This window comes from Haliaeetus leucocephalus, unplaced genomic scaffold, assembly GCF_000737465.1.
Source record: "Haliaeetus leucocephalus isolate CR32 unplaced genomic scaffold, Haliaeetus_leucocephalus-4.0 Scaffold722, whole genome shotgun sequence".
Taxonomy (NCBI): Eukaryota; Metazoa; Chordata; class Aves; order Accipitriformes; family Accipitridae; genus Haliaeetus; species Haliaeetus leucocephalus.
In genome coordinates, this window is record NW_010973158.1 from 1,728,383 (window position 1) to 1,753,614 (window position 25,232).

Consider the following 25,232-nt stretch of genomic DNA (forward strand, 5'->3'; position numbering starts at 1 on the left):
TGTGTTGCAATGTTGTCACTGAATTTGGCAACTTCAGCTCTGAATCCAGAAATCTAGAACTTAGAAGAAATTTATTAAAAAGCAAATAAGTCTCAATGTTTTATTTTCCAAATCTCAAATATTCTGTTAGTCTTTTGGTTTTGGAGCATCTGTCTTGTGTAGTGTCAAAGCTGCAGGGCTGAAACTGCTCAGCCTGTACAAGTTTATTTCACAGATCCAAACAAAGTCATTTTTTTCACAACAAACAGCCTATGGAGTTCTATGCCAAGGATCTTCTGGGCCCTAAATGTCTGTGGTTTCAAGAAGCAGACAGACACATTCATAGATGAATAATACATCAAGATCAGTTAGTTGCAGAAACCGCACTGTTGGCTCACTAAGTCCATGAGTTGCAAGCTGTTTGACTCAGGGAGGGTGTTTAGGGCAGTTATCACTGTGTGCTTTCCTTGTCTCTTACTTTTGCATGTATCCATCTTTACCTGGTTTCAGACAACATGCTAGATTAGCTGGACCTTTGACCTGACTCTTAAACTTACAGTGGTGGTGTTGCTTACTTTTGCATTGTGGTTTTTGCAACATTTTTTAATTACTTTTTTTTAGAAAACAGTTTCTCGAGCTGTGTTTACTCTCTTTGGAGACTACGATAGCATAAGGTCATTGAATTCATCTGTATTGATTATTCTGGCAGTATGCTGCTTCATCTGTGACAGAGGGGAGAATGGAGTTGCATGTCATGATGACATATATCCAGCTATATAATGGATCCTGTGTGTGTGTATGTGTGTATATCTCAAGTCACCTAATGTAGGTGTTTATATATCCGGTCACGCTGGTGCACGTTGGTCTTGTACCAGGAGAGGTTGTAGCATTTTTGCACTCAGTAAATAGCATTTCTAATGCAAGAAAAAAATGAAAAGCTGTGTGGGGTAGACACAGGTTTTTGTGTATTGCTTGCCCAGCACAGCACTGTCTGGATTTTGCAAGGAAACAATGTATTGCCACATAGTTGTGATGATTGAAACTCTGGTATTTGATCAAGGTAGCATTTCTAAGTACATCAAAATATGTTTCGGGGGTACCTAGTAATCTTAGCCTATGTTGTTTATTTTACAATTTACGGTTTGCTGCTTTATATTAGTAATACCACTTGACTGCATTGTTAGCATCAGCTTGTTCAATACTCGTGGTAGCTTTGTCTAAACTACAAATAGGAAGTTGATTCTCCTTCCTTGCCTTCAAGCAAGACTTGAGGTGGGGGGGCATTGTTTGTTTTTCTTCAGATATCAGATTACTGCTTAATGCTAATAATGTTGCTGGTTTAATGTGGTAAAGGATTGGAAGTGGCTTGAGGTGAAGAGGCGTAGCTATGGAGCCTCCAGCAAGGAAATAGTTCTGTAGGTGGCGGCATCATAATGTGACAAAACATAGTGGAAAAGCTACAAAACCAACAGAGAGTTCTCTGGTCAGAGAATTCTAACTGATTACTATGAACAATTCCTCATGTGGTTTGAGCCAGATTGATGAAAGAATTTGAAATTTTATTAAGTATAGACATACTAGAATGAGATTGGCTGTGTTTCTAAAAGGCATGTGATAACGCAGGCAGAAGTTACAGGTTCATGACAGAGATTACTGGGTATTTTGGTTTATGTTATTGCTGGAGGTGATTCTTGATTGTGTCTTGTATTTTTGGAGTCCATCTATTTAATCACTTTACAAATAGTGACAAGATAAGTATCTAAAACATAAGAGTTTTCTAATTTGAATTTCCTAAACTTGCTCTTGTTTTGTGTATGCTGTTTCTTCCAGGACAACAGGGTACATATTGGACCAAAAATGGAAATTCGGGTTGTGACTCTAGGATTAGATGGAGCTGGCAAAACAACTATTTTGTTTAAGTTAAAGCAAGATGAATTCATGCAGCCAATTCCAACGATAGGTTAGTAGCAGCAATTTAAATGTAATGATTTTTCTGAATGTTTGATTTACATGTATAATTTGATTATTTTATATTCATACAGAACAAGACTATAAAACTTTAATATTTTTATTCTAGGTTTTAATGTAGAAACAGTAGAATACAAGAATTTGAAGTTTACAATTTGGGATGTAGGAGGGAAGCACAAATTGAGGCCCCTGTGGAAACATTATTATCTCAATACACAAGGTGAGATTAATACAACTTTTAAACTGTATTTTGTCTTCTAGCTTGTATTTCAGAGCCAAAAAGTTTATTAATAGAAATAATTTATAACAGTAGAAAATTGTTCATCTAATGCGAAGTACAGCTGCTGGATTCATGAGCTAAGAAATTTTAATCCAGTTGGTCATAGTGTCTGCTGCATGATAAAGGCACGTTCTCCATAAATCCATCAGACAGTTTGTGAAGCCAAACAAAACTAGAATCTCTGTTAAACTGGTTATAGCTGACAACAGACAAGGTGCAGCATTCCAAAGTTTGCATAGTGAGAAGTAGTACTTGCCAGGTATGAAATTTAAATAGCACTTGAAAGGAAAACACTCAGCCTTTAGGAGCCTTTAGTTAGCAACTTAAAAAATTCTGCAAAGTTCTGTAACATCTGACTTGCTATTGCAGTGTAATATCTGGTCATAGACTAGGTTACTGATTCTGAAAACTTTGATCTAAATGGTGCCAACTTAGAAATTCATGCTGTCCATAGTTGTTTTCCAAATTAGAAAGGGGTTCCTCTTCATTAATTCATTCAGAATTATCTGAAATACTTAGGAATGACAAACATCAGTTATGTGCTCAACTTCATGCATTATTTCAGCCTTCATTGCAAATTTAAAGATTTTAAATTCTTCATCTTTTCAAACTTAAAAATTGTATTTGGGGATTTCTGTTGTTCTCTTAAAACTTACTGTGTAAACGCCAGTAGCATGGAATGATGTCTCCCTTGAAGAATTGTATGTCAGAGAGAAAGTCTAAGCAGTTAACCTGGTGCATAACTGCAGTTAAGTTTTGTTTAGTTTTGTTGGGATTTTTTCATTGCAAAAAACATGAGTTTAAATTCTGTCCTCTAGCTCTGCCTCCCTGACTCTCTAGTCTTTCTGGCATCTTGGTTACTCTCTGCAGTGGATAGTAAAATCTACTGCTGCTGTGTCAGGTCCATGGCAATCTTCTCTGGACTGTGTAGTCTGTAGCTGAGGGAAGCTGTGCTGATTTGGCTGAACCTGTAGATTTTACAGCCAGTTAATGGAAACTGGAACAGTTGATTGTGTATAAATGGAGTTGATTGAGTATGAATGGATCAAGAAGTGGTTTAAACTGAGATACTCAATCCACACATAGTAAATCTGGTTTTAGACCTAAATAGTTAAAATATCACAACCTTTATGTTAGACTAGGCAAAAAGCAGACTTTTTTTCCCCCGTTTTAGGATTAATTCTACATTTTTCTCAAAAGTATAGAGATATGTAAGGCATTTCTCAGTCCTCCTGGATTTGAAATTGAAGTTGTGCACTGCTGAGAAACTTCACATAGAATACTCCTAGAAAAAAAAGAATTGTGTAAGTTAAAAGCTAATTTTACAGAGTTTATATTTAAACGTGTGTAAAACATTTCTCTCTTTATTTCATAGCGGTGGTGTTTGTTGTTGATAGCAGTCACAGAGACAGGGTCAGTGAAGCACACAGTGAACTTGCAAAATTATTAACAGAGAAGGAACTGCGGGATGCCTTGCTCTTGATCTTTGCTAATAAACAGGTACTGGCCATTTTTTTCACTCTGTTACTTTTCCTCAGTTTGTGTATCAAATTCCAGCTTTCTGAACCCTCTGCTATGGGTAGGAATGGTAATGCGGAAAGCATAAAATGTAGATGTTTTCCTTATGTTTAATGCTGGCAGAATAAGTGATGGTAGAGTGCTTAGTAAACTCAACAACCAGTTTTATGGTAACGAGTAGTAAATGCGTAACTGGTTTATTTGGCTTTTGTGTTTGGAAAGCTTTTATGTGATCTGGAGCTTCAGTCTAAGCCATTGGTTGAAAATAAAATGCTTCAAACATAATACAGAAGAATAATTGAGTCTTTGTATCTGATTCTGTTGCAGGATGTAGCAGGTGCACTTTCAGTGGAAGAAATCACAGAACTGCTGAGTCTCCACAAACTCTGCTGTGGCCGTAGCTGGTATATTCAGGGTTGTGATGCCCGAAGTGGTACAGGACTTTATGAAGGATTGGACTGGCTTTCAAGGCAGTTAGTGGCTGCTGGTGTCCTGGATGTGGCTTAATTTTACAGCAGCTGCAATTTAATGTTGTAGTTTACTCTTTTGTTTTGTTTGCACGATTCAGGATGTTGTAGCCTGGTCTGCTGTCTGAAGAGGGGACTTTATTTAACCTGGTGGTTACAGAAAAATATAAGCCTTTATCCTAGATCGGATAACTGGTTCAGTAAACTTGTGCTATTACAGTGTTTTTGAAATTTGATACAAGTAATGGAATGGGCTCATTACAAGGGTGCCTTTAAATTCTTTTTGGTGAAATTAGGGTGTTACAATTTAAATTCTTCCCTGATAAAATATGCATTGGAGTTCATCTAATAATTATAACAAGGTTAAAGTAGTTAATTGGTGTCAGAAAATTTTTGAGTGGTTTAGAAATACTTTCCCAGGAAACTATTATAGAATCCATCTCAAGTTATTAGAGTAGCCAGCTGTATTAGTCCAAAATAAATGGTGCTACTCTTTAATATCTAAAGAATGCATTTATCTAAAGGTGGCATTGAAAATTACATGCCAGTACACCACAAAAAGAAAATGTTTCCCCCATTATTTATTCCCTGTTTGTTACCGGAAGGCAGCATAGCTGAGCAAAGAAATCTGAGAATGGGGAACAGTGTTGCAGGGCTAGGGGGCTGTGGCATTGTTTAGCTACTCCTTTTCTGGTTGAGGGGGAGGAGTTGGGTTTTTTTGTTAACTGTACACATGCTAAAATATTTATGGAAAGACTATAGTGATATTGGGGTGAAAGTGTTTTGTGCGTGCTTGAGGACATAATCTGCTGTTAGAGGTTAAGGTTACTCCTCAAGAAGTCAAATGAAGTTTAAAAAAAATCAAACAACTTCTTAAAGAAGTAGTGTGGTGTAATGTCAATCCAGCTATGTACTGTTATGTAGAAGTCATGCTTCCAGATTAAGGTGGTGGCCTTAAAATATTAAATAACACAATGTAAAAGCAGTGTACACTAATTATAACTCTTACTTAGAAGAGCAGATGGTAAAATGTGATATAAACCTTCCATAATTAGATTTTCAATTCTTACTGTATCTTCTACATGGAACTATCACCAATGCCTCTATTTTCAGAGATTGCTCATTCACAAACCCGTGAAATATGGGTATAGTGCTGTTTAAATTCAGAGAAGGTTGCAACGACTTAGTGATGTCTCTTTTTCCGCTGCACATGCAACTCTGCTAACAACTTTATGTCTGGTATGTACAGCAGAAATCTTCTGCCCTCCTCTTAAAGTAGACAGCCATTGCCAATTGAAGAAGCCATGCCATGGACCTCTTCGTGTCAGGAGAGGACCTATGAAGAGCATGGCCAATAGATCAAAACTGCATATCATCACTTTTCTTACTGGAGTAAAGGTTAATCAGGAGAACCAGGCAGTGGAAGTGAGCAGGGTTGTTTCACAGATGGGTAGATCTTTTTAGCACACTGAAAAGCGTGTTTACCTGTGAGAGCTGTGAACTTCACCTGGCAAAGAAAATGTACCCCATTATCTGTGGCTTTGGCTTTTACTGTCATGTTACCAATTTTATGATGTTTTCTCACTACATACCTTTGGTAAAGCCAAGAATGTATAAACAAATAATTCAGTACATTTGCACTTTTCTTCAAGAGGAAGCAGTTAAGGTAACTACTTCCTCATGATGACACTTATTTGTAGTTTTCTCTTGTTTACTTAAATTTCCTGTAAATGGTGTTAAATGCAGTTTCAGATTCAGCAAGTCTAATGACTTGGAATAGTAGCTGAAAGAACGCTAAGCTTTAAAGTAAAATGTTTGTGAAATGGGTTTCAGTGCCTACGTAGGTGCTGAGAAGGAGTATTTACTCTTTCTTCAGACAACCTGATAAATTTGGAAATAGTTTACAATGGAGTGAAAGGTGTTTTCTTGCACCTACTGAACTAAAAATTGTTCATCCTTCCCAGCCTGTAACTTCTTGCACAATAGACAGTTGGCTGCTCTGACTTGAGCATCTGCTTAGCCTGTACTGCAGAGCAGTCCCAGACCTACTTAGGGCTGACTGTCCCTTCATAGCTTTTTTTTTAAATATGAACAAGTTCTACTAAGCATGGTAGATACCTTTTCGTGGAATATTTTTAACAGAGAAGACATGCATTCTTTAGAAAAATCCTGATTCTGTAATTTTATTTTAGCTGGCTTATACTTCAGTTATACATGCCTCTTGGAATAGTTCTATTGCTTTAAAATGTTCAGGGTGACCAGTTTGGATTTTTTGTAACATTACATTTGAGGGCAGAAGAAAAATTCTCACTCATGCATATTTTTGAGTACAGAAGATTGCTTGTGACACATGGAATGCTACCATAAAAGTGTTTTTAAATGGAATTTATTTAAGATGACTTGAAGTAACTGTGAAAGTGTTGCATTCATCTGTGAACTCTTCAGTGTAAACCAGTACACTAAGAGGTTTATTTGTATTATAAATTAATACTACATATAAATTGCTTCTGTTATAAATTTAAGCTTGTTTCACCAGTTTCACTGAACTTTAGTTTTTAGTGTACTGACATATGCAGTGTGTAATTGGAATATTTCCTCAACTAGAACTCACTCAAGCATTACTAACTGTGAGGATTATTTGAAAAGACTGAATAACTTTTCATAGGATTTTGACTTAATTGTGCAAGTGAGTAAATATAACATCCAGTGACTGTGTTGTGGCTTTCTTTAAAGAATCTCAGCTCAAAAATAGTACATCTAGGCTAACTGAAAAATGTTTTATCACTTGATATGGTCTTACTGTATGCTACCTTCAAATTTATTGTGGACTATGTGATACATGACGGTTTTATTCTGAGATAGTTCTTATTCTGAACTGTTGGAGTAGGTGTGGATGTTATGTAAAGATTTCTTGAAAGAAGGGGTTCTTTTAGTGGAAACAATTCATGAGCTGCTGCAATTTGAGTTGCCCAGAAAATGAATTATTTTCAATAAAAGTATCTAAAACTTTGAGAATGAGTTTTTATAAACATGTCTTTTTTTTTAAGGTCATCTCAGAATAGAGGTGTGCTACATTTAACTTACTGTAGAATTTTTCTTATTGATCCTGAAGATATCCCTTTATCTCACTCAAGATAAGCTTCCTAGTGGTAGCAGCTTTTGAGGGAATGAATTTGATTAGCACGCATCATGTCTCATTTCATGAATGAAGTTACCAGAACTGTAAACTTCTGCGTTTTGTATGAGTGTCCTGGTGTTATGTGAACATAAACAGTTGAACTTAATGTTACTGTATTTGGAGTAGACTTAACTATCCAACATAACAACAGGACCATTACCTAGCCACATGTTTTGGGTTTGTGTGGTGGGGTTTTGGTAGTGGGGGAGGGGCTGCAGGGTTGGCTTCTGTGAGAAGCTGCTAGAAGCTTCCCTGGATCCAAGTCAGACCAGCCTCTGGCCAAGGCCAACCCCATCAGCGATGGTGATAGCGCCTCTGGGAGAACAGATTTAAGAGGGGAAACCTGCAGTGGAGAGGGGAGTGGGATGTGAGAGAAACCCCTCTGCAGACAGCGAGGTCAGTGAGGAAGGAGGGGAGGAGGAGCAGGGGAGGAGGGGATGCCCCTGCAGCCCGTGGTGAGACGTCAGGCTGTCCCCCCCCAGGCCATGGAGGGGAGCGGGGGAGCAGATGCCTACCTGCAGCCCGGGGAGGAGCCCACAACGGAGCAGGAGGATGCCCCCCAAGATGGCTGTGACTCTGTGGGAAAGCCCGCGCTGGAACAGTCTATGACTGAAGGACTGCAGCCCATGCAAAGGACCCCACGCTGGAGCAGTTTGTGAAGAACTGCAGTCTGTGGGAAGGACCCATGCCAGAGAAGTTTGTGAAAGTCGGACTGTCTCCTGTGGGAGGGACCCCATGCGGGAGCAGGGGACAAGTGAGGAGTCCTCCCCCTGAGGAGGAAGGAGCGGCAGAGACAATGTGTGGTGAACTGACCACAACCCCCATTCCCCATCCCCCTGCGCTGTTGGGCGGGAGGAGGTAGAGAAAATTGGGAGTGGAGTTGGGCCCAGGAAGGAGGGAGGGATTGGGGGGGAAGGTGTTTTAAAGATTTGGTTTTACTTCTCATTATCCTTGTTTGGATTTGATTGGTAGTAAATTATATTGGTTTTGTTTTTTTCCCCAAGTTGAGCCTGTCTTTTGCCTGTGACCATAAGTGGTGAGTGATCCCGCCCTATCCTTGACCTCAACCCACAAGCTTTTCTATGTATTTTCTCCTCCTCAGCCCACTGGGGCTGCGGCAGGGGGAGGAGAGAGCAAGTGGCTGTGTGGTGGTTTGTTACTGGCTGCGTTTAAACCACAACACCCCAGATTCACAACAGCTTGAGAAGTTGTCCGAGCTTTCATCGAGGACCGCATCAGAAACACCTGACATAGGCTCAGTTGAGATGATGCCATCATTAATTTAAACTAAGTATTTCAGTAGAGACAGTACTGGTTTTAGGACTTTGGGTACAAATGAAGCCAGAAACAGACTCCCTAGGCTAAAATAATGGGAAAGCAAACATTGAAAGAAAAAAAACATTATTGGCTATGCCAAACAAGTTGCACAGGACCTTACACACTGGCATTCCAAGAGCTGATCATTGCTCTTGGACACAGAAGACACACACAGAACCATTTTTCAAAGGACAGAGGTAGATTAACATACGTTGTCATAGCAAACAGTATCATAACTTAATCTAAGTTTTGATGAACATATTTATGATTGAAGATCTTACTCAGAGGACCTTTTCCTCTGTCAAACATTTCAGTACTGTGAAAAGAATTAGATGTGAAAGGTGAAAATAAACACGGCAAAGTTAGAAACTATACCCTGATCCTATTTTATAAACATTATCATGTGGGTTTTTGTCTTCAGTTTTGCATAGAGGAGAAACAAGAAAAACAATAGACTTTGTAAGAAACATACAGATGTTTTTACTTTGAAATACAAAGTTACCAGAAATACAGACTTGCGGCACTTTAGGTACATTAAAAATAGTAGAACTGGTGATGGCTCTGTCCTGGCACTCCTTAACATCTAGGAATTACCAAAAATGTTTCTGTTCTTTCTAGGTCCCTTTTTGGGTCCCACCATGCCAAGTTTTTTCTGCTTAAGCTGGAACCTTCAACTCCTGGCTTACTTCACAGTGATATTGATGATGCTGATATCCTCATAGGGTTTGTCAGTTTTGGGATTGACTTTTACATTTGAGATTCTCTGAACAACCTCCATTCCTTTAGTCACCCGTCCGAACACGCTGTGCTTGTTGTCTAGCCACGGCTGTTTAAGGGCACAGGAGGAGAAACAAAAACAATATTAAAATAGAAAGCAGCATGTAGGTTAGGTACCAAACCAGAAAGATACTGACCTAGAATAAGTGAACATGGATACATTTTTTGTGTTCAGACTATGAAACTTAACATCATGTAAATATTAGCATGTAAGTAAATATTAAAGTGCAGCTAATACATATGCATTTAAACTCACCTTTTCAATTGTTTTCTTAAAGTACTAGAGGTCAAGTTCTAGCAATGCAGTAGCATTTCATAGTTAATTTTGACATGTATTCTCAGTTCACAGAAATGCTGTTTCAGTCTCTCTTTCATGGTATTTTCACAGCTGAATTCTAAGTGCCAGTCCAGAATACTACTGAGTTCACACATACAGTATGCCCAATTAGCAATCTGAATATAGGCCCTGATATAACTTAATAAGCCTCAAAATTGTGGTAGATGGGTGCTTTTTAAAAAGACACATGATTTTGAAATAAGTGCTATAAGAATGCAATTTCTATAAGTGTTATGTTTAAGGATTTGTTTTGCATCTGTTAGATTCGCATACCAAAACTTCTTTGTTGGCTCCAAAATTGTACACAGATCAAAGGAAATCTTCAAACCTGAATAATGGCTTCTTTGTATAGCTGTAATTAGGCAATATTAAGGAGTCATCCTAGCACCATATCAAAAAACTTCAAATAATCTAAGCAATAGCTAGATTTCCATCAAGTTTAAACCAGTACATTAATATAAAATACTCTAGTAATACACAATTGCAAACATGTCTGATTTACTAAGAATTTGACATTGCCCTTACTCCAGTTAAAGGCAAAAGGCCTCTTGATCACAACTGACAAAAATACTTTTCTATTTCTTAAAGGACGGCTTCTGTGAAGCCTACACAGTATATGTTGTTTTGTGCAACATTTATTTGCAAAATAACAGGAAAATATTATTTAGATAGTACTAGTGTGTTCCTTTTTCCATCAGAAGAAATACATTTTTACTATCTAATTAGCATCCCAGGCCTTAAACTGAGCTTTTAATATTACTTACAGTTGGCACTACTGTTATAAAAAACTGGGATCCGTTGGTATTTGGTCCTGCATTCGCCATGCTGAGTGTGTATGGTCTGTCATGTCGTAAAGTTGAATGAAACTCATCTTCAAATTCTCCTCCCCAAATACTTTCACCTCCCATTCCTGTACCAGTTGGGTCACCAGTTTGAATCATGAAACCCTGCGTAGAAATTAAATGTTATTACATCATTGCATAGAACATGTTTTATGCTAGGTGACTTTTTTTTTTCCAACTTACTTCAAACCTTTCAACAAAAAGTGTTAAGATGCTTTGGATAAGGTACAAAGCATTCAGGGCTTCTTTAAGTCATAATTGAGTACTTGTGAAATAAAACAAGCTTACTCACTGTTCCTGCTAGTGGAGGACAGAAACCTGACTCTCTGTACCTTTTGCAAACACTTAGGCTGTATCAGCTTGATTCTGGTGCAACAGAAATAAGAAGCCTTACAAGAAAAGCCTTTTGACATTAAACAAAATCTTAATTCAATCAGGATTCCACAATTGATCTTTCTCTCAATTTTCAGATTTCTTCCACCTTGTCAGTTGCAGCACTCCAGTAAGTGATAAAGCTGTTTAGAACCTCAGAGTTTTTCAGACTTTACAGGGAAGTCTGAAGCGATTCCAGAAATCATTTGTGCAAAAGGGAAATAAAAGGCTTAACAGAGAGGACTGACCACAAAGGTACATTATCTAAACCACCAACAACAAAAAAATTTTACAAGTTACCTTGATGATACGGTGAAATATGTGTCCATTGTAATAACCATTTCTGCTGTGCACACAGAAGTTTTCCACTGTTTTGGGGCACCTAAAATCATGTAACAGAAAATACAGGCTACAATAAATATTCAATTGTATGTGGGCAAAGCCATACAGATTTCCACTGAGACTAAGATCCTGTTGTATTGAACAGTGTTTCAGCACACTGTAGAAAAGGCTTTCATCAAATAAAGAAGAAAACAAATCCCCACCTCTTCAAACCCAGTGCTTGGAGCAAAAAAAACCCCAAACAAACATGAGAGGAGTACAAAGTTGCACAATTACACTGGAAGGCAGCAGCAGCGTTGATAACACAGGGATGTTTGTTTTAGTTATTGCTGAGCAGTGCTTACACAGAGCCCAGGCCTCTTCTGCTTCTCACCCCATCCCACCAGCGAGGAGGCTGGGGGGGCACAAGAAGTTGGGAGGGGACACAGCTGGGACAGCTGACCACAACTGACCAAAGGGATATTCCAGACCATATCACACCATTGCTCAGCAATATAAAGTTGGGAGAAGAAGGAGGAAGGGGGAGGATGTTTGGAGTGATGGTGTTTGTCTTCCCAAGCAACTGTTATGTGTGATGGAGCCCTGCTTTCCTGGAGATGACTGAACACCTGCCTGCCCATGGGAAGCAGTAAGTGAATTCCTTATTTTGCTTTGCCTGCATGCGTGGATTTTGCTTTACCTATTAAACAGTCTTTACACAGCCCATGAATGTTCTCACTTTTACTTTTCTGATTCTCTCCCCCATCCCTCTACAAAGGGAGAGAGCAAGCGGCTGTGGGGTGCTTAGTTGCTGGCTGGCCTTACACCATGACAGTCAGGAACCAAATCTATTTCCTCAAAGCCTAGTTCAAGGCACCACTGATTAGATGTTCCTTCCCCAGCTCTCTACTTACATAGTTTATTTACACAATCAATTAAGGAGTGTATACTCCATAAGCAGAAACTTGTTCACTCTTTTATCTCTATAATTCTATTAAGCTATATATGTAAGATGTCCAATGTTCCATACAAGAAGTACAATCTGAAAACATGATGTTTTAATATTATAGAACTTGCAGTCAGCAAAGTCAGCTATCCTCCTCTGAAACTACTCACAAACCTTGCTTGGAAGCAGGGTAAAGAGGTGGAATATTCCTGTTGATGGAATAAAAAGGCAGAAAAAAACCAAACAAACAACCCCTTCACCTTTGTGACTTGATTTTTTTTTACTTCTGAGTGATTTGCTACCAGAGTGAAAATTCTTTGCAATAGCTCTTCCACTAGTTTTATAAAATGGGTTAGTAACTAGGTGTGAGAGACTGAAAGAGTTAATGTCTCAAACATTGTGGTGGTGCAAGTTCTGCTTAGGGACTAACTCTGCATAGTGGAAAACTGCATAGCAAGGAGCCACAGGTGAAAAGAAGCCGATCAGCGCCGGACAGCAGCAACAGGAGGGGGAGGGCGTGCCAGCGGGTGCACAGCTCCCTGTTCTGATAATGCTGTTTTGGGTATGCTGAGCAGAACATCTCACCATGCATGGCAAAAGATCATGTCTGCAGGGAGGGGGAGGTTGCTCCCCAGGCGACCCCCAAGCCAAAGGCTCACAAACTGATCATGACACCCACCTAACTGGCCTGATGAGTTCGGGTGCCTGCCCAAAGGAGGGGAAAAGATGATGAAAGGACACAAACTGAAGCCCATGTGTGCAAGCCCACTGGAACTGGACCCCTCATCTCACTAGACCAACACTGGATCCAGGGCCAGTGAAATCCTTCTCTCTTCCTTTTTCTCCTCCTGTCTTGTTCTTCCTTTCTCTTTCCTTTTCCACAATCCCTACACCTCATCCCTTCCGACATAAACCGTTGACCAAGTCTGGGACTAGGAATGGACCCAGCCACCCCTGGGCTTTTCTCTGAGGAGGAGTCTGGAAAGCAAGGGGGTCTGCTGTAGGGTTCAATTATATGGAATTTAGTTATTGGGCCTAAAAGTAGCTCAGGGTCGCAAAAGCATTCCAGACACCTTTAGAAGGCCTTGAACAGGATAAACAAGAAGACAGAAAAAGAAAGATCCCAGTTAGAAAAACACAGGTGCACATTCCACGATAAAGGGAATTTGGCACAAACAACGTCAATTCAGGGGCTTACCTCGACCAGTTGGACTAAGACAAAGTCTTGCATGCTCTAATTAACACAGCCAATTATGTCCCGTGTTTATGCGCATGTACAAAGTGAGTATAACTATCTTATGCTTGTGCGCGTGGACAGTATCGATGTAACCAATCGCCGCTTATGCTTCTGCGCGTGGACACCAAATGCTTGCATGCAGCAGCCAATCAAAGCTTCTAAACAACTTAGAGAATTGTATAAAAATGATCGGCTAAGCTCAATAAAGGGACGACTTTAATCATCATATTGGTGTTCTATCATCCGGGCCCCACACGGAATAATCCCTAAACCCTACAGTCTGCTCTGAACCTCCTGACCCAAGGGGAGGGATCTCCTTATTCCCTGAACTGATGTATAAGGTCACCACGGGTTACACAGGTTACTGAGGTAGTTCCCTGCCAATTCCTGTTGTGAAAAACCACACCACCTGCTGTTATGCGTCCCAAATTCAGTTTGCTTCCATCATAAATAAAATGCTCAACTGATCATTTGGTGTCATTTCACCTTAATTTAGCCCAAGGAAGTTTAGAATTCAACACGACTCCCTGGTCTGTCCAGTCCGGGTCATGACACCAGGGCAGATCTACACTGACAGGCTTACGCAGTCACACATATTTTCCCAGCAAAGAAGAAAACAGTGAAGTTGAGTCCATAGCTGTAGAGTTACTTTAGCTGTGATAAGGAACACGAGCTTGGGCTTAGTGATACTCCAGATCATCTCATGAAACAGAGTGCCAATGGCATAACTAATGGAACAGACAAGATTATAGTCCCAGTTCCTGCTGAGCGGTACACAGTCATTCACAACTTTATTCCACAAGCACATGGCCAAATATTTAAAGGGCATACAAAGCTACATCCTATACGCTCTTCTTTGAATTTTTAATCATGTTCATCTTAATGAGATTTTAAATTTAAATCTCAGCTGAGAGGAAATACTGGAACAAGAAAGGACAAACCTAACAATAACCACGCCTGATAATACTGTATTTTATTTAAAATTGCATACAAAACATTGCAGTGAAGCACCTAGCAATACTATGCATGCAAATATAGTGACACATGGGCATGTGAATTAAAAAAAAAAAAGTCAGAAATAATGTAGCTTTGCCTGTCAGTCACTGGCTAGGGCTGTAGCATTACTACAACCTATATGCTAGAATTATGAGTTCCAGCAACTAGGGTGTGATGCAAGGAGACACTGGCGAAGAGAGCAGTAAAAGACTAGCAGCCCTACAGAGCAGAACTGAGGTTGTGTGGCCTTACCTGTGCTTATGAAAAAACATGAATTTGTTTTTGGAGAAATATGGACTATGCTTAAATGGTTTAAGTTTCAATGTACAGTAACATAATATATTATATAAATTTACTGTTTCATAACAAAATCTTTGCTTATATTAGCATCACAAAGGAGATATGGTGACACAATAACTTCAGCAACTGTCATGCATAAAACTCTTTTTCAGTTATATGCCTGGTTTTGGATATACACAGCACTAATATTATATGCTAGTATAAATTTTATGTTGCTCTTGAAGGAGCTGCAATAACATAAAATGTAGTACAATGGCCACACTTGGAAGTTGCAAACCACTATTCCTCTGGCTTATACAGACCTCCTACCAAATCTACTGCTGCCTTGTTTTTCAAGACAGAATCAAACAGCACTGCCTTACAATAATATGTAGCTTACACAGAAGGGCATCATGACCTATTCACATCTGTGGTTTAGAGAAAGAACAAAAGTTAAGGAATATACCCCCTGAACCAATAATTAAATAAAAGCAGAAATCACGAAAAAAACAACAGTGCCCCCAACTGTTATTTAGACCTGGTTTTACCTACTTTATTTGTGTTAGTCAAGAGCCACATTCCTAGCTTGATGTATTAAGAAACTGTCAGGAAACAAGGACAGTAGAAAAAGGGGAAGAAAAGGATTATACCCAGCTTGAAATGTCAGTCTTGGAGACTGCCACCAAAAAGCACAGAAGGAAGGAAAAACAAAGTTACAGAAAAAACTACTGAATACATACTCAACAGGAAAAAGCTTGACGTGAATATCTCCCATGCTTGTGTGGACGATGGCACTGTCTGAAACTCTTTTGGGACCTTCTGCCTGAGTGGCTGCCATGACCTCTTCTTTAGAAGGTTTCTCATTAAATACATCTCTGTCGGAATCCGCACTCTTGGTATCTTCTGGTTCACGTTTAGTAAACTGAAGAACAAAAGAACAGAAGGTTAACTGTTTGATTTTCTTTTTCTCCCTTATCTTACACACTGCTCTGCACCCAAGATATCAATGCGATTATTCAACCTGCTAAACAACCACATAGATTTGAAACGTAGGAATTCACAGACAGTCTGTCCTTGCATTTCAGTGTTGTGCATTACCAGCATTTCCACAGTCACAAATGCTAGTACAACTGCATGCAAATCCAAGTAACTTTTCATAATCTCTTATCTCTAAACTTCCTCCCCTTTTCAACAGAAAGCCCACAGTAGTTCAGAATCTTTTCTTCAAAAGAAGAGAGGAGAATATCAATGTGTTCTGTTATATTCAGACAAAACTGGCAGGTTTCATCACAAAACTTTCAGTTTCACTACAAAGTCGAACTAAAACCTCTTATTCGAATACTTCGTTAATATAAAACTATAGAAAAACAGCAAACTTACCTCAAAACAGGCAAAATTTCAGAAGTCTAATTTTTATAGTACTTACAGGAAAACACACAATAAATACACAAGTACACAAGCATCCGCTTGAGTAATACACTTACATATCAAATGACAATCACTCATCTTTCTGCACGCATACAGTCATGTTTTCTCTAACATTCAGTAATGTTTCCAGATTTCATCTAACTTTTCCTCCTCACTTGTCAAATTGTTCAGAGTAGTATATTCCATTATATACTACACACTAACCACACCAAGCTTTAGAAAGTATACTATCTTGCTCCAATGGAAAACATGATCAAATTCAAGCACAAGTCAAAACAGATGGACCAATCTCTATAACCTCTGTGGTGATCACAACCCTGATCAACTACTAACTACTCCGGAACTGCTTGTCTGTTTGGCTTATTCATTGCACCTCACCTAAAATCTAAATTGTGAACAGGAAGATGACTCCTGTCTTAGTTAGTTGCCCATAATGTACTTGGCGCTACCGAGTCCTGATGCTGCTCTGAATATAATTATGTTTTATTACATATTTTATACAGTTAATTATTGGTTCTTTATCAGTATAAGATCTGGTTAGGCTTTTTACATGTTCTTATTTAAGTTTTTTTTTCAGCTAGAACAAAAGCATATACCCTTCTCACAGAACTATAATTTAGACAGCCAAAACCACCCAAGTTTATTTAACTGCTTCAACAAAAATTAAAAAAATTGAAGACTACAAAGCCATTCCTAGTCAATGTATAGCTAGTTCAAGCTAAAAATTCTAGAATATAGTTCCAACACAAAGGGACTCCTCTGGAAAAGTTGTGTTCACAAATACCCAAGACAAAAAGCACTGGAAAGGTGCAAGAAGAAAAATAAAAAATAATGCAGAGAAAACATCAATACAATACTGAAGTTATTTAAACAGAAACCACACACACCATGTAAAACCTATTTTTTTTAAAAGCTGTGCAGATTACTGTTGGATCTGCCTGGATATTCTGGAGAACAGGATTTTCAGATGCCTTCATCTCTATAGTGATTGCAGCACGATGTTTCTTTGCTACTCCTTGGAACAAAGCTAGTTGCATCACTCTGATGTTCTCTTGTTTTCCCAAGATACGAATACACCTGAAGTACAAGATGTAAAAAGCTGTAACTACTGTTAGCAGCTCACAGTCAGACAATGTCTCCTTTCTGACTGCAAGACTCAAACCAAAATCCCCAAACCCCCACAAAATAATTTACTAATTGTTTTTATGATGCTTCTCTATTCAAACTTGCTACATAATTTACTAGTCAGCTTCCTTATGCAATAAAATCCCAACTGCATGATCCACATTTACTTTGTGTTAACACATCCAGTTAGGCAGAGATGAACTGATTACACACTTTTAATACAAATATGCTTGTCATATTTTCTCATTTTCCTAAACTTTAAACTGCAACAACTCATTACTAAGCATGGAAGTATCTAATGTAAGGCTCCCAAATAACAACAACAACAACAACAAAAGATTAGACACCCCCACAGTCATATCAAGTTTTAAATACACTGTAAATTTGACTGACTACAGATTTTGAAAAAACATGTTTATCTCAATGTGTGTTGCTGGAACCTACCTGTTAGTCTCTACATTTATGACCTTAATGCCCAACATTGTTCCATAGAGAACGAAGTGTCCAGTTTCATCAAAAATTATATTAATTAATCTTACTGCATCCACTTTCTCCAGCTCACGCTCAACTGCCATACGTCGACCAAACTCCATGTCTGGTAGTTGCTGTCTCATCTGCTGAAGTTCAGTAAACATCTACAGAAAAAAGAAAAAACAAATCTATTATATAAAAATATTTTAAACTTTTGATCCAGCAAAACACTGATTCACATGCTTAGAAAATACAGAACTCAAGTGAGACTACTCCACTCAAACTTAACTGAGGAATTAAAATAAATACAAGTAACACTCTCCTTATTTTAATGACCCAATAGGCATGTTGTAGTACTAGGCTTAAGCAAAGAAAGGGAAGTGTGTAGCTGTCTAACAAAGTTCTTAGAAGATGACAAATTTAATTCATTATTTTGATGTTATTTCAAATGGGCATTTTCCATAATTGCTTTCTAGTAAAAAGAAATCTAGCAGTATGAAAACACAGATGAAGATCAACAACTCAGTTTCACTGCATAACTAACATAAATGAGTCAGAATTAATTCTGAGGTAAAGCATTCCAAGAGGTAAGGAAGAGAACACTGAAAACCTTTTCTGCAAGAAAAATACAGCAATGAAGCTCAGCTTTAGAAACAGATGATAACTTAAGTGCATGTGCTGGTAAATATATTCAAGTAAGTAGAGAAAAAGCCTCAAAAAAAGAGAAGCAAGACCAAACTTACACTCAGAGATTCATCAAAGACTCTCATGAGCTTCCCCGTCAGAAAACGGAAAATTCTAACTTTTCTGTCAGACCCAAGAGTGGCCATTTTCTTGCCATCAGGTGAAAAACTTATACTGGATGGGTAAGCCTTGCATTTAGCAAATTCATATAGATCAGTATCTGTTTTATACTCCCAGTTCACGTTCTTGGGAAATTTATATTCATGAGGAGTACCAGTCCAGTACTCAATCATTCCAGATTTGTCAGAAGACACTACTACTTTGTAGACAGGGTTCAGCCGTATCTGAGTAAGAGAGGATGTATGGAGTTTATCAAAAACATGAAGTGGCTGGTTATTTCCTCGTCCATCATATATGAATATTCTTCCCGTGCTCTTCTCAGATGTTGCAACAGAAGATATGGCATCTCCAGGGCAATATACCCATTCACATTGGCCAGGGTAGTAGCTGCAACAAAGAGTAGAAGGAGAAAAGAAAAAAGAAATAAGGACTGGTGTTACTTAGATAAGAATAGAGTTATGCTATAAACTTGCAATCAAATATCAGAAGCAAATTTTGAACTTTATTTACTAGTCTTGCTAATATCTGTCTTACTAAAATTCAACAGTGTTATAACCAAGCTTTTCCAAGCAACACAATTTAGTGGATGGCTCAGCCCCATATTGTTTTATAAAGACACTGTAATAGAAAGCAAAGGTAGAAGGTGGGTATAAAAGAAGAGTAACGATGGAAATCCAGCTCAATAGCACCAGTGGCATTAATGACTACTACTCAACTTCTATGACTCAACAGCATTTCTCTTCCTTCTGTTAAGTGATTAATGCTTCAGTGGAAATGAAGACAACTGCACCTTTGTCATATACTTACAGAAAAGTTCAACTAAGTCTTGCAAAAAAAAAGCCAAACAAACAACCACCCCCCCAAAGAGATGTAAGTAAAATTAAGACAATCACCGTATATTCAATAAGCGGTCTGAATGCATTTAAGAAGGAACCCATTTGCTACTACCAAAAACATATTCTACAAATAAAACAAGCTAGAGACATGGTCAATAATATACACCTATTTTTAAAAAAAGTCTGTAACCAAAGACTTTAAGAACCAGAATTCAGAAACTAAATGACAGACCACAAGGAAATTACACAGTCTCCATAGGAAACTCATGTTTAGTAACCTTTCACAAATCAAACTAACAGACACTGAAGGACTGACAAATGACAGACACCAATAATTTGGATTTTCAATGCCTGTCTGGTAAAGATTTTCATAAAGAGAAACATAATCAGAAGTTTGTCTCAGGTTCACTAGAAAGAAAAGAATCAAAACATAAATAAATAAATAAATAAATAAATAAGATGTCCTATTGATCTATGAATCATTATCCAAAGTTTCTGCAGAAATAGCTGCCCTTCTCCAGATCACTGATGAAAGCATAAAGCATGGGGATTTGCAGATAGCCACACTATATAGATTAGGTACAACCGAAAGGATCTGAAAAATTTGGGACAAAGTTAATCAACCTTGCAATATACCAGCATATACCTATCAAAGCAGACAACACAAGATAATGTGACCTGGAAAGACCACACAGAAATTATGATTCTACATTAACCATTGCAAGCCTGAGCAAACAGCCATGAAAAAATTCTCAGGCACATCAACAGAAACTATCTGCTCAACAAACAGTAAAGCAGAAGATATAGCAACAAACATTAAGTTTTAAAAGGCTATTCAGGATGCTGTTTATATTACAGCTGTATACTGTTCTCTTCTTCATTAAAGAGTTCACTTCAGGTAAAACCCAATTATCGCTTAAAAAAATATATGGGGAGAGGGGGGGTCTTGATTACTGAGGTTGAAAAAAAAAAATCTTTTTAAAGATAAATCAGGGAACATACTATAGGAAAATGTTATAGGTAGCATTCTCAGGGCATCCCTGAAGCAAAATAGATTTAAATTCTATCTCAGTTTTCCCTGAATTCTCAAACAGAAAAAAAGCACCTTCTATTGTGACATCAAATTAAGTTTTTCTTAATATTAAATTCATTTTTTTTTCATCCTGTAATTTTACCAAGTTTACCAATACAGGGCTGCTAAGCAGAAAAGACCAGCAAAAACAAAAGACTAAGGCTAAATGGAATTTTTCCACAGCAGACAGCCAAGAGACAATCAATTCCTATAGGCTAAGTACATTATCTGGAGGATGACACTAAAACTACCATCAACAAAGCAGATAACATAAGGTTTTATATAGGCATTCTGAAAAGCTTTTTTTTTTTTTTTGTAGTTTATAAAGGCTTATGTAGTTTATAAAAGGCTTATGGAAACATCAGTATTTCTACCATTCTTGGTACAGCATTCAATAATCCTCCAACCCTCCAAATTTACCCTTGTAACAGTGTGGGGCTTGTTTTCCTCTGGTATTGTTATAATTCCAATAATATCCATTCCTATTTCTCCCAGATTCTTTAGCTACATTCTGTATAACTACAGAAATCCTACAACAGCAAGACTAAGGAAAACAACAACATTCTTTCTAACAGAAGAAGGAAATTTCTATCCCTATGACAATAAATAAGATAATATATACAGGCCAAATTCCTTCTCTACTGGAACTACTAGTTGGCTATCATTTTTAAATTCAGTGCTAAATAACAGAAAAAACTTACAGCTAACTAAGTATTCTGAGAAACATCACATCTTTGTGCATAATATTTGACACTGAGGAAAGGCACAGACCTACTCCACTCATGTACTGTGCATACAGAGTCATAAGTTTTTCTATTCAGTCAGGCAGTCCCCAGCCACTGGATGCATTTTGGATAATGCAACTTACTCAGCTTCATCTGATTGGGGGGGGGGACACGGACGGACTCAAAAACCCCAAATTATTGACTTACCTCTTAGCAAAATAACTCCCATTTATAATCCCAAACAAACATTTTCAGGAACTAAGTAACTTACCCAAGTTTCAGCATGTTGATCATATCAAAGTTGACTACATCAAACACCTTCATTGCTTTGTCATCTCCAACTGAACAGAATAACGCTCCCTCTGAACTAACAGCAATACTCTCAATAACACCTATTAAAAAAGTTAACATGCTATCAAGACACAAGAAAGGGACATCTTTCTTTTCAATATTCCACAGGAAAAAACCTACAGAGGTTTAAACCTGTTTCTCAGCTGCTTCTCCACCTTTTTGACATAAACTACCTGACTAATAAAAAAAAACACAAACAAAAATAATCCTCACAAAACAACACTTTGTCTTATCAGACAACACAGATGTTAGCATCATGTACATGACAATGAACTCTTTACCATATACATAAATGAAAGATTATAACTGCAATTCTTTTCATTTAAAGTGTTCATTTAAAAAAACCTGAGAACAACATTATGATATGGTGAAAAATTATGTGCTCTTCACCTTGCATCTCAAAACAGAAAAAGAAGCAGAACTCTATAGTCTATTACAGTCCTGCTATTAACACACATAATACTCAAAACTACTCTGCAATTGAGCCTTCCATAAGTTTTTCACAATACTTATTTTTTCTTGGTAGGCTTTGTTCTCACATTTTGTTTCTGTATATAATGAGAAGCTAAAGAACCCACCATAACATTTTTTTCTAACTCTAAAAAGAAACAGTACTTTTACTATCTATTATTACATATTTTTCTTATTGTAACATGTATCTGCATCTCAAACTGCTTTTTTCCCATCAGGCATATCATCACTTCTAATAGCAATGAGAACCTTGTTTTCTGTGCAGCCTATTTAAAGCTTAGCATAGTACAGAAGAGCTGTGTGTATTTAACTCAGAAAATTGGGTTAAAATTATTAATTCTTAATTGCAATTCAGCTGATAATCATGACAATGATGTAGAATTTACTCTACAGCTGCAATAATTCTAGATGAAAATAACCATTTTTTTTTCCATCCTGCAGGGGGAAAAAAGAAAAAGATAAGGTGTTGTGGTTTAAGCCCAGCCGGTAACTGAACACCACGCAGCCGCTCACCCACTCCCCCCCACCCAGTGGGATTGGGGAAAGAATCGGGAAAAAGACAAGTAAAACTCGTGGGTTGAGATAAGAATAGTTTAATAGAACAGAAAGGAAGAAGCCAATAATGGTAATAATAAAATTAATAAAATGACAATACTACTAATAAAAAGACTAGAATATACAAAACGAGTGATGCCCAGGGCAATTGCTCACCACTCGCCAGCCAATGCCCAGTTAGTTCCCAAGTGGTGATCCCCATCAGGCGAACTCCCCCAGCTTATACACTGGACACGGTATCATGTGGGATGGAATACCCCTTTGGCCAGTTTGGGTCAGCTGCCCTGGCTGTGTCCCCTCCCAACTTCTTGTGCCCCCCCAGCCTTCTTGCTGGCTGGGCATGAGAAGCTGAAAAATCCTTGACTTAGAATAAACACTACTTGGCAACAACTGAAAACATCAGTGTGTTACCAACATTCTTCTCATACTGAACCCAAAACACAACACCATACCAGCTACTAGAAAGAAAATTAACTCTATCCCAGCTGAAACCAGGACATAAGGGATGAAGGTAACCTTATGTTAAGTCACATCTTTTTAAACTTCTGTGGATTTTATGTACCTTGTTCACTTATTTTTAAATAGACAGTTTCTTCATGTCCTAGATGTTCTCCCCACAGGTAGGGCACAAGGCAATGCAAAGGATGCAGGGGATCTGTGCAGGAGAAGTCCTACGTTTTATTCTCACCCTATCCCTCCTGCAGTTTGGGAGCAAAACGCAACAGGACAGGGGAATGAAGGAAGACAGGCAGATGTCATTTAATCCCTGACTGCAGTAAATGAATTCCAGAACGCCTCTCCTCTTTATTTGCACTCCCTCTTCAAACAACTACGAGCAAAGGGGAGGAAAAAGCGACGTTCTTTAGAGAAGAAAAAGCAACTTCTTACCTAGGTGACTCCGGAAGTGTTTAACAAACTCAATCCCTTCTTCTATTTTTTTCCAGAATTTTACATGTCCATCGTGACTGGCTGTTATAATAAAATCTGTCCTACAATTACAAAAGAAAAATAACAGAGAAAAAAAAAAAAAGATACACACATTATGCTCTTTCACAGCAGGAAGTAATTTGCACTGTAATTAACGCTGTGCAGAGAATGAATTGTAAACATATATTGTGGGAGCAGCTCAGAACACCTGGCTTTTTTTTTCAAGAGTGAACCGTTAGAATTTGTTGTGCTGCCTGTTTGCCAAGCCTTTGAAGAACTAGTTTTACAAGGTCAGGTCGGAGGATGGCCCAGTGTATGCCTGGGAAGATGTGGCTGAAGACAATCATGAGTATGTGTATGGAATGTTTTTGTCTTTAACTGTTCTGAGGACTGGCAAACATCCCAGCTGAGCCAGACATGCGCTCCTGTGTTAGTAGTATTGGCTGTATGCCATTAGTTCTTTCTAGATCTTTGTTGAAACATATATAAGTTTGATCCTTTAGTGAAATAAACGGAATCTTGTACAGATAGCTTGAGCACTTAATTCAGTCGCCGCATATATTGCACATTGCAATAAGGATTTTAAGATCCTCTTTTAGTCTATTTAAACAATTTTTATCTCACTTCTTTCCTTTGCACTTAGTTTTCTGGACACAGTAACTTTCCATTATTAAACTTTTACAGTGGAAACCTCCTACCATATACAAAAATACATCTCTGACAATGAGATACAGTAGAAAAAAAAAAAGACACTTACTTAGTACATGCTACATGTGTAATGACATCTCTGTGCATGTAACTGCGTTCATACATTGAAGCACACGGTAGATTTTCAAGGTAGACGTGTTCAAATTCAAGAACTAAACAGAATAAAAAGAAAAAACAGGAACTTTTTTTTTCTCATAAAGGTACATCTAGCTTCTGTTCTCCCTTACGCTTGAATAGTTTACTCCCATTTTGGTCAAGACTACACTAGGATTTTGTGCAAACCTAATGAAGGAGGTTTCCAGTGTGGCTTTGTACTCAGAGATTCGCGGCAGACTAAAGCCACCCAAACTCTGCCATAACCCATAAAGATGCCCCGTTTTAAAGCAACTGTTACCGTGGCTCTGACTGCATAGAAAAAAATTCAACACAACACTTTTTAAAGTTACTGCCAGAAACCAGATCACCCACACCTCACTTTCTTCCAAAACCAAATGCATCCCTATTGCTGTTCAGAGATTCAAGGTCCCACGCAGGTACCGTGGCTTAAATTCTCGGTGCTAGCACCTACCTAGTTCGTTGTTTAACTGGGCCACCTAAAATAATCTGATTTTCTACTTTTGCCTCCGACTTCTACATCCTAACCGTTAACACCCGCGCGGTGCCATCTGTCACGGAACCGCATCTGTTGAACGCCCTCAAACTCACGTTTACGTTACGACGACACCCAGAGCGCCGCGAGGTGCCGGAGGCGTAAAGGCCGTGTGTCAAAGCACGGCCCGCAGCCTGCTCCTGCTCCCGCGGCCCGGGGCAGCGATGCCGGCGCAGAGACCCCGCCGCCGCGGGCGGCACGGCTCCAGCCGTGCGGGCGCCGCAAAGCGGGGCCTCCCGGCCGGCCTCCTCCGGGAGAAGGAGCAGAAGAAACACGGCGTGCCCGGCCTACGCCTC

The 25,232-nt window shown here is 38.5% G+C and overlaps 3 protein-coding genes across 7 annotated transcripts in view; 1 reads left to right on the forward strand and 2 right to left on the reverse strand.

Moving 5' to 3' along the window:
• The window catches only part of TRIM23 (tripartite motif containing 23), a 28,401-nt gene extending 21,272 nt beyond the window's left edge, over positions 1 to 7,129 (forward strand). For all 3 annotated transcript variants that reach the window (XM_010580524.1, XM_010580526.1, XM_010580525.1), the window contains exons 8-11: positions 1,810 to 1,939; positions 2,057 to 2,167; positions 3,603 to 3,727; positions 4,073 to 7,129. In XM_010580524.1, the coding sequence (XP_010578826.1) occupies positions 1,810 to 1,939; positions 2,057 to 2,167; positions 3,603 to 3,727; positions 4,073 to 4,252 (546 nt within the window). In that variant the 3' untranslated portion in view covers positions 4,253 to 7,129. The remainder of the gene's footprint in view (positions 1 to 1,809; positions 1,940 to 2,056; positions 2,168 to 3,602; positions 3,728 to 4,072) is intronic.
• A 2,034-nt stretch (positions 7,130 to 9,163) lies between these two features.
• PPWD1 (peptidylprolyl isomerase domain and WD repeat containing 1) overlaps positions 9,164 to 25,232 on the reverse strand; it is a 16,429-nt gene continuing 360 nt past the window's right edge. Inside the window, exons 1-11 of one of the 3 annotated variants that reach the window (XM_010580530.1) lie at positions 24,993 to 25,102; positions 24,337 to 24,439; positions 23,541 to 23,641; positions 21,547 to 21,667; positions 18,582 to 19,029; positions 17,812 to 18,002; positions 17,130 to 17,319; positions 15,555 to 15,736; positions 11,336 to 11,417; positions 10,586 to 10,768; positions 9,164 to 9,533 (exon numbers count right to left, since the gene is read on the reverse strand). In XM_010580530.1, the coding sequence (XP_010578832.1) occupies positions 9,390 to 9,533; positions 10,586 to 10,768; positions 11,336 to 11,417; positions 15,555 to 15,736; positions 17,130 to 17,319; positions 17,812 to 18,002; positions 18,582 to 19,029; positions 21,547 to 21,667; positions 23,541 to 23,641; positions 24,337 to 24,392 (1,698 nt within the window). In that variant the 5' untranslated portion in view covers positions 24,393 to 24,439; positions 24,993 to 25,102 and the 3' untranslated portion in view covers positions 9,164 to 9,389. Of the gene's footprint in view, positions 9,534 to 9,740; positions 9,900 to 10,585; positions 10,769 to 11,335; positions 11,418 to 15,554; positions 15,737 to 17,129; positions 17,320 to 17,811; positions 18,003 to 18,581; positions 19,030 to 21,546; positions 21,668 to 23,540; positions 23,642 to 24,336; positions 24,440 to 24,992; positions 25,103 to 25,232 lie in introns of those variants that run through there. The other 2 variants (XR_775196.1, XM_010580529.1) reach the window with 2 other exon arrangements.
• LOC104839959 overlaps positions 24,918 to 25,232 on the reverse strand; it is a 775-nt gene continuing 460 nt past the window's right edge. The window contains exon 2 of the mRNA XM_010580589.1: positions 24,918 to 25,223. Within this exon, the coding sequence (XP_010578891.1) occupies positions 24,918 to 25,223 (306 nt within the window). The remainder of the gene's footprint in view (positions 25,224 to 25,232) is intronic.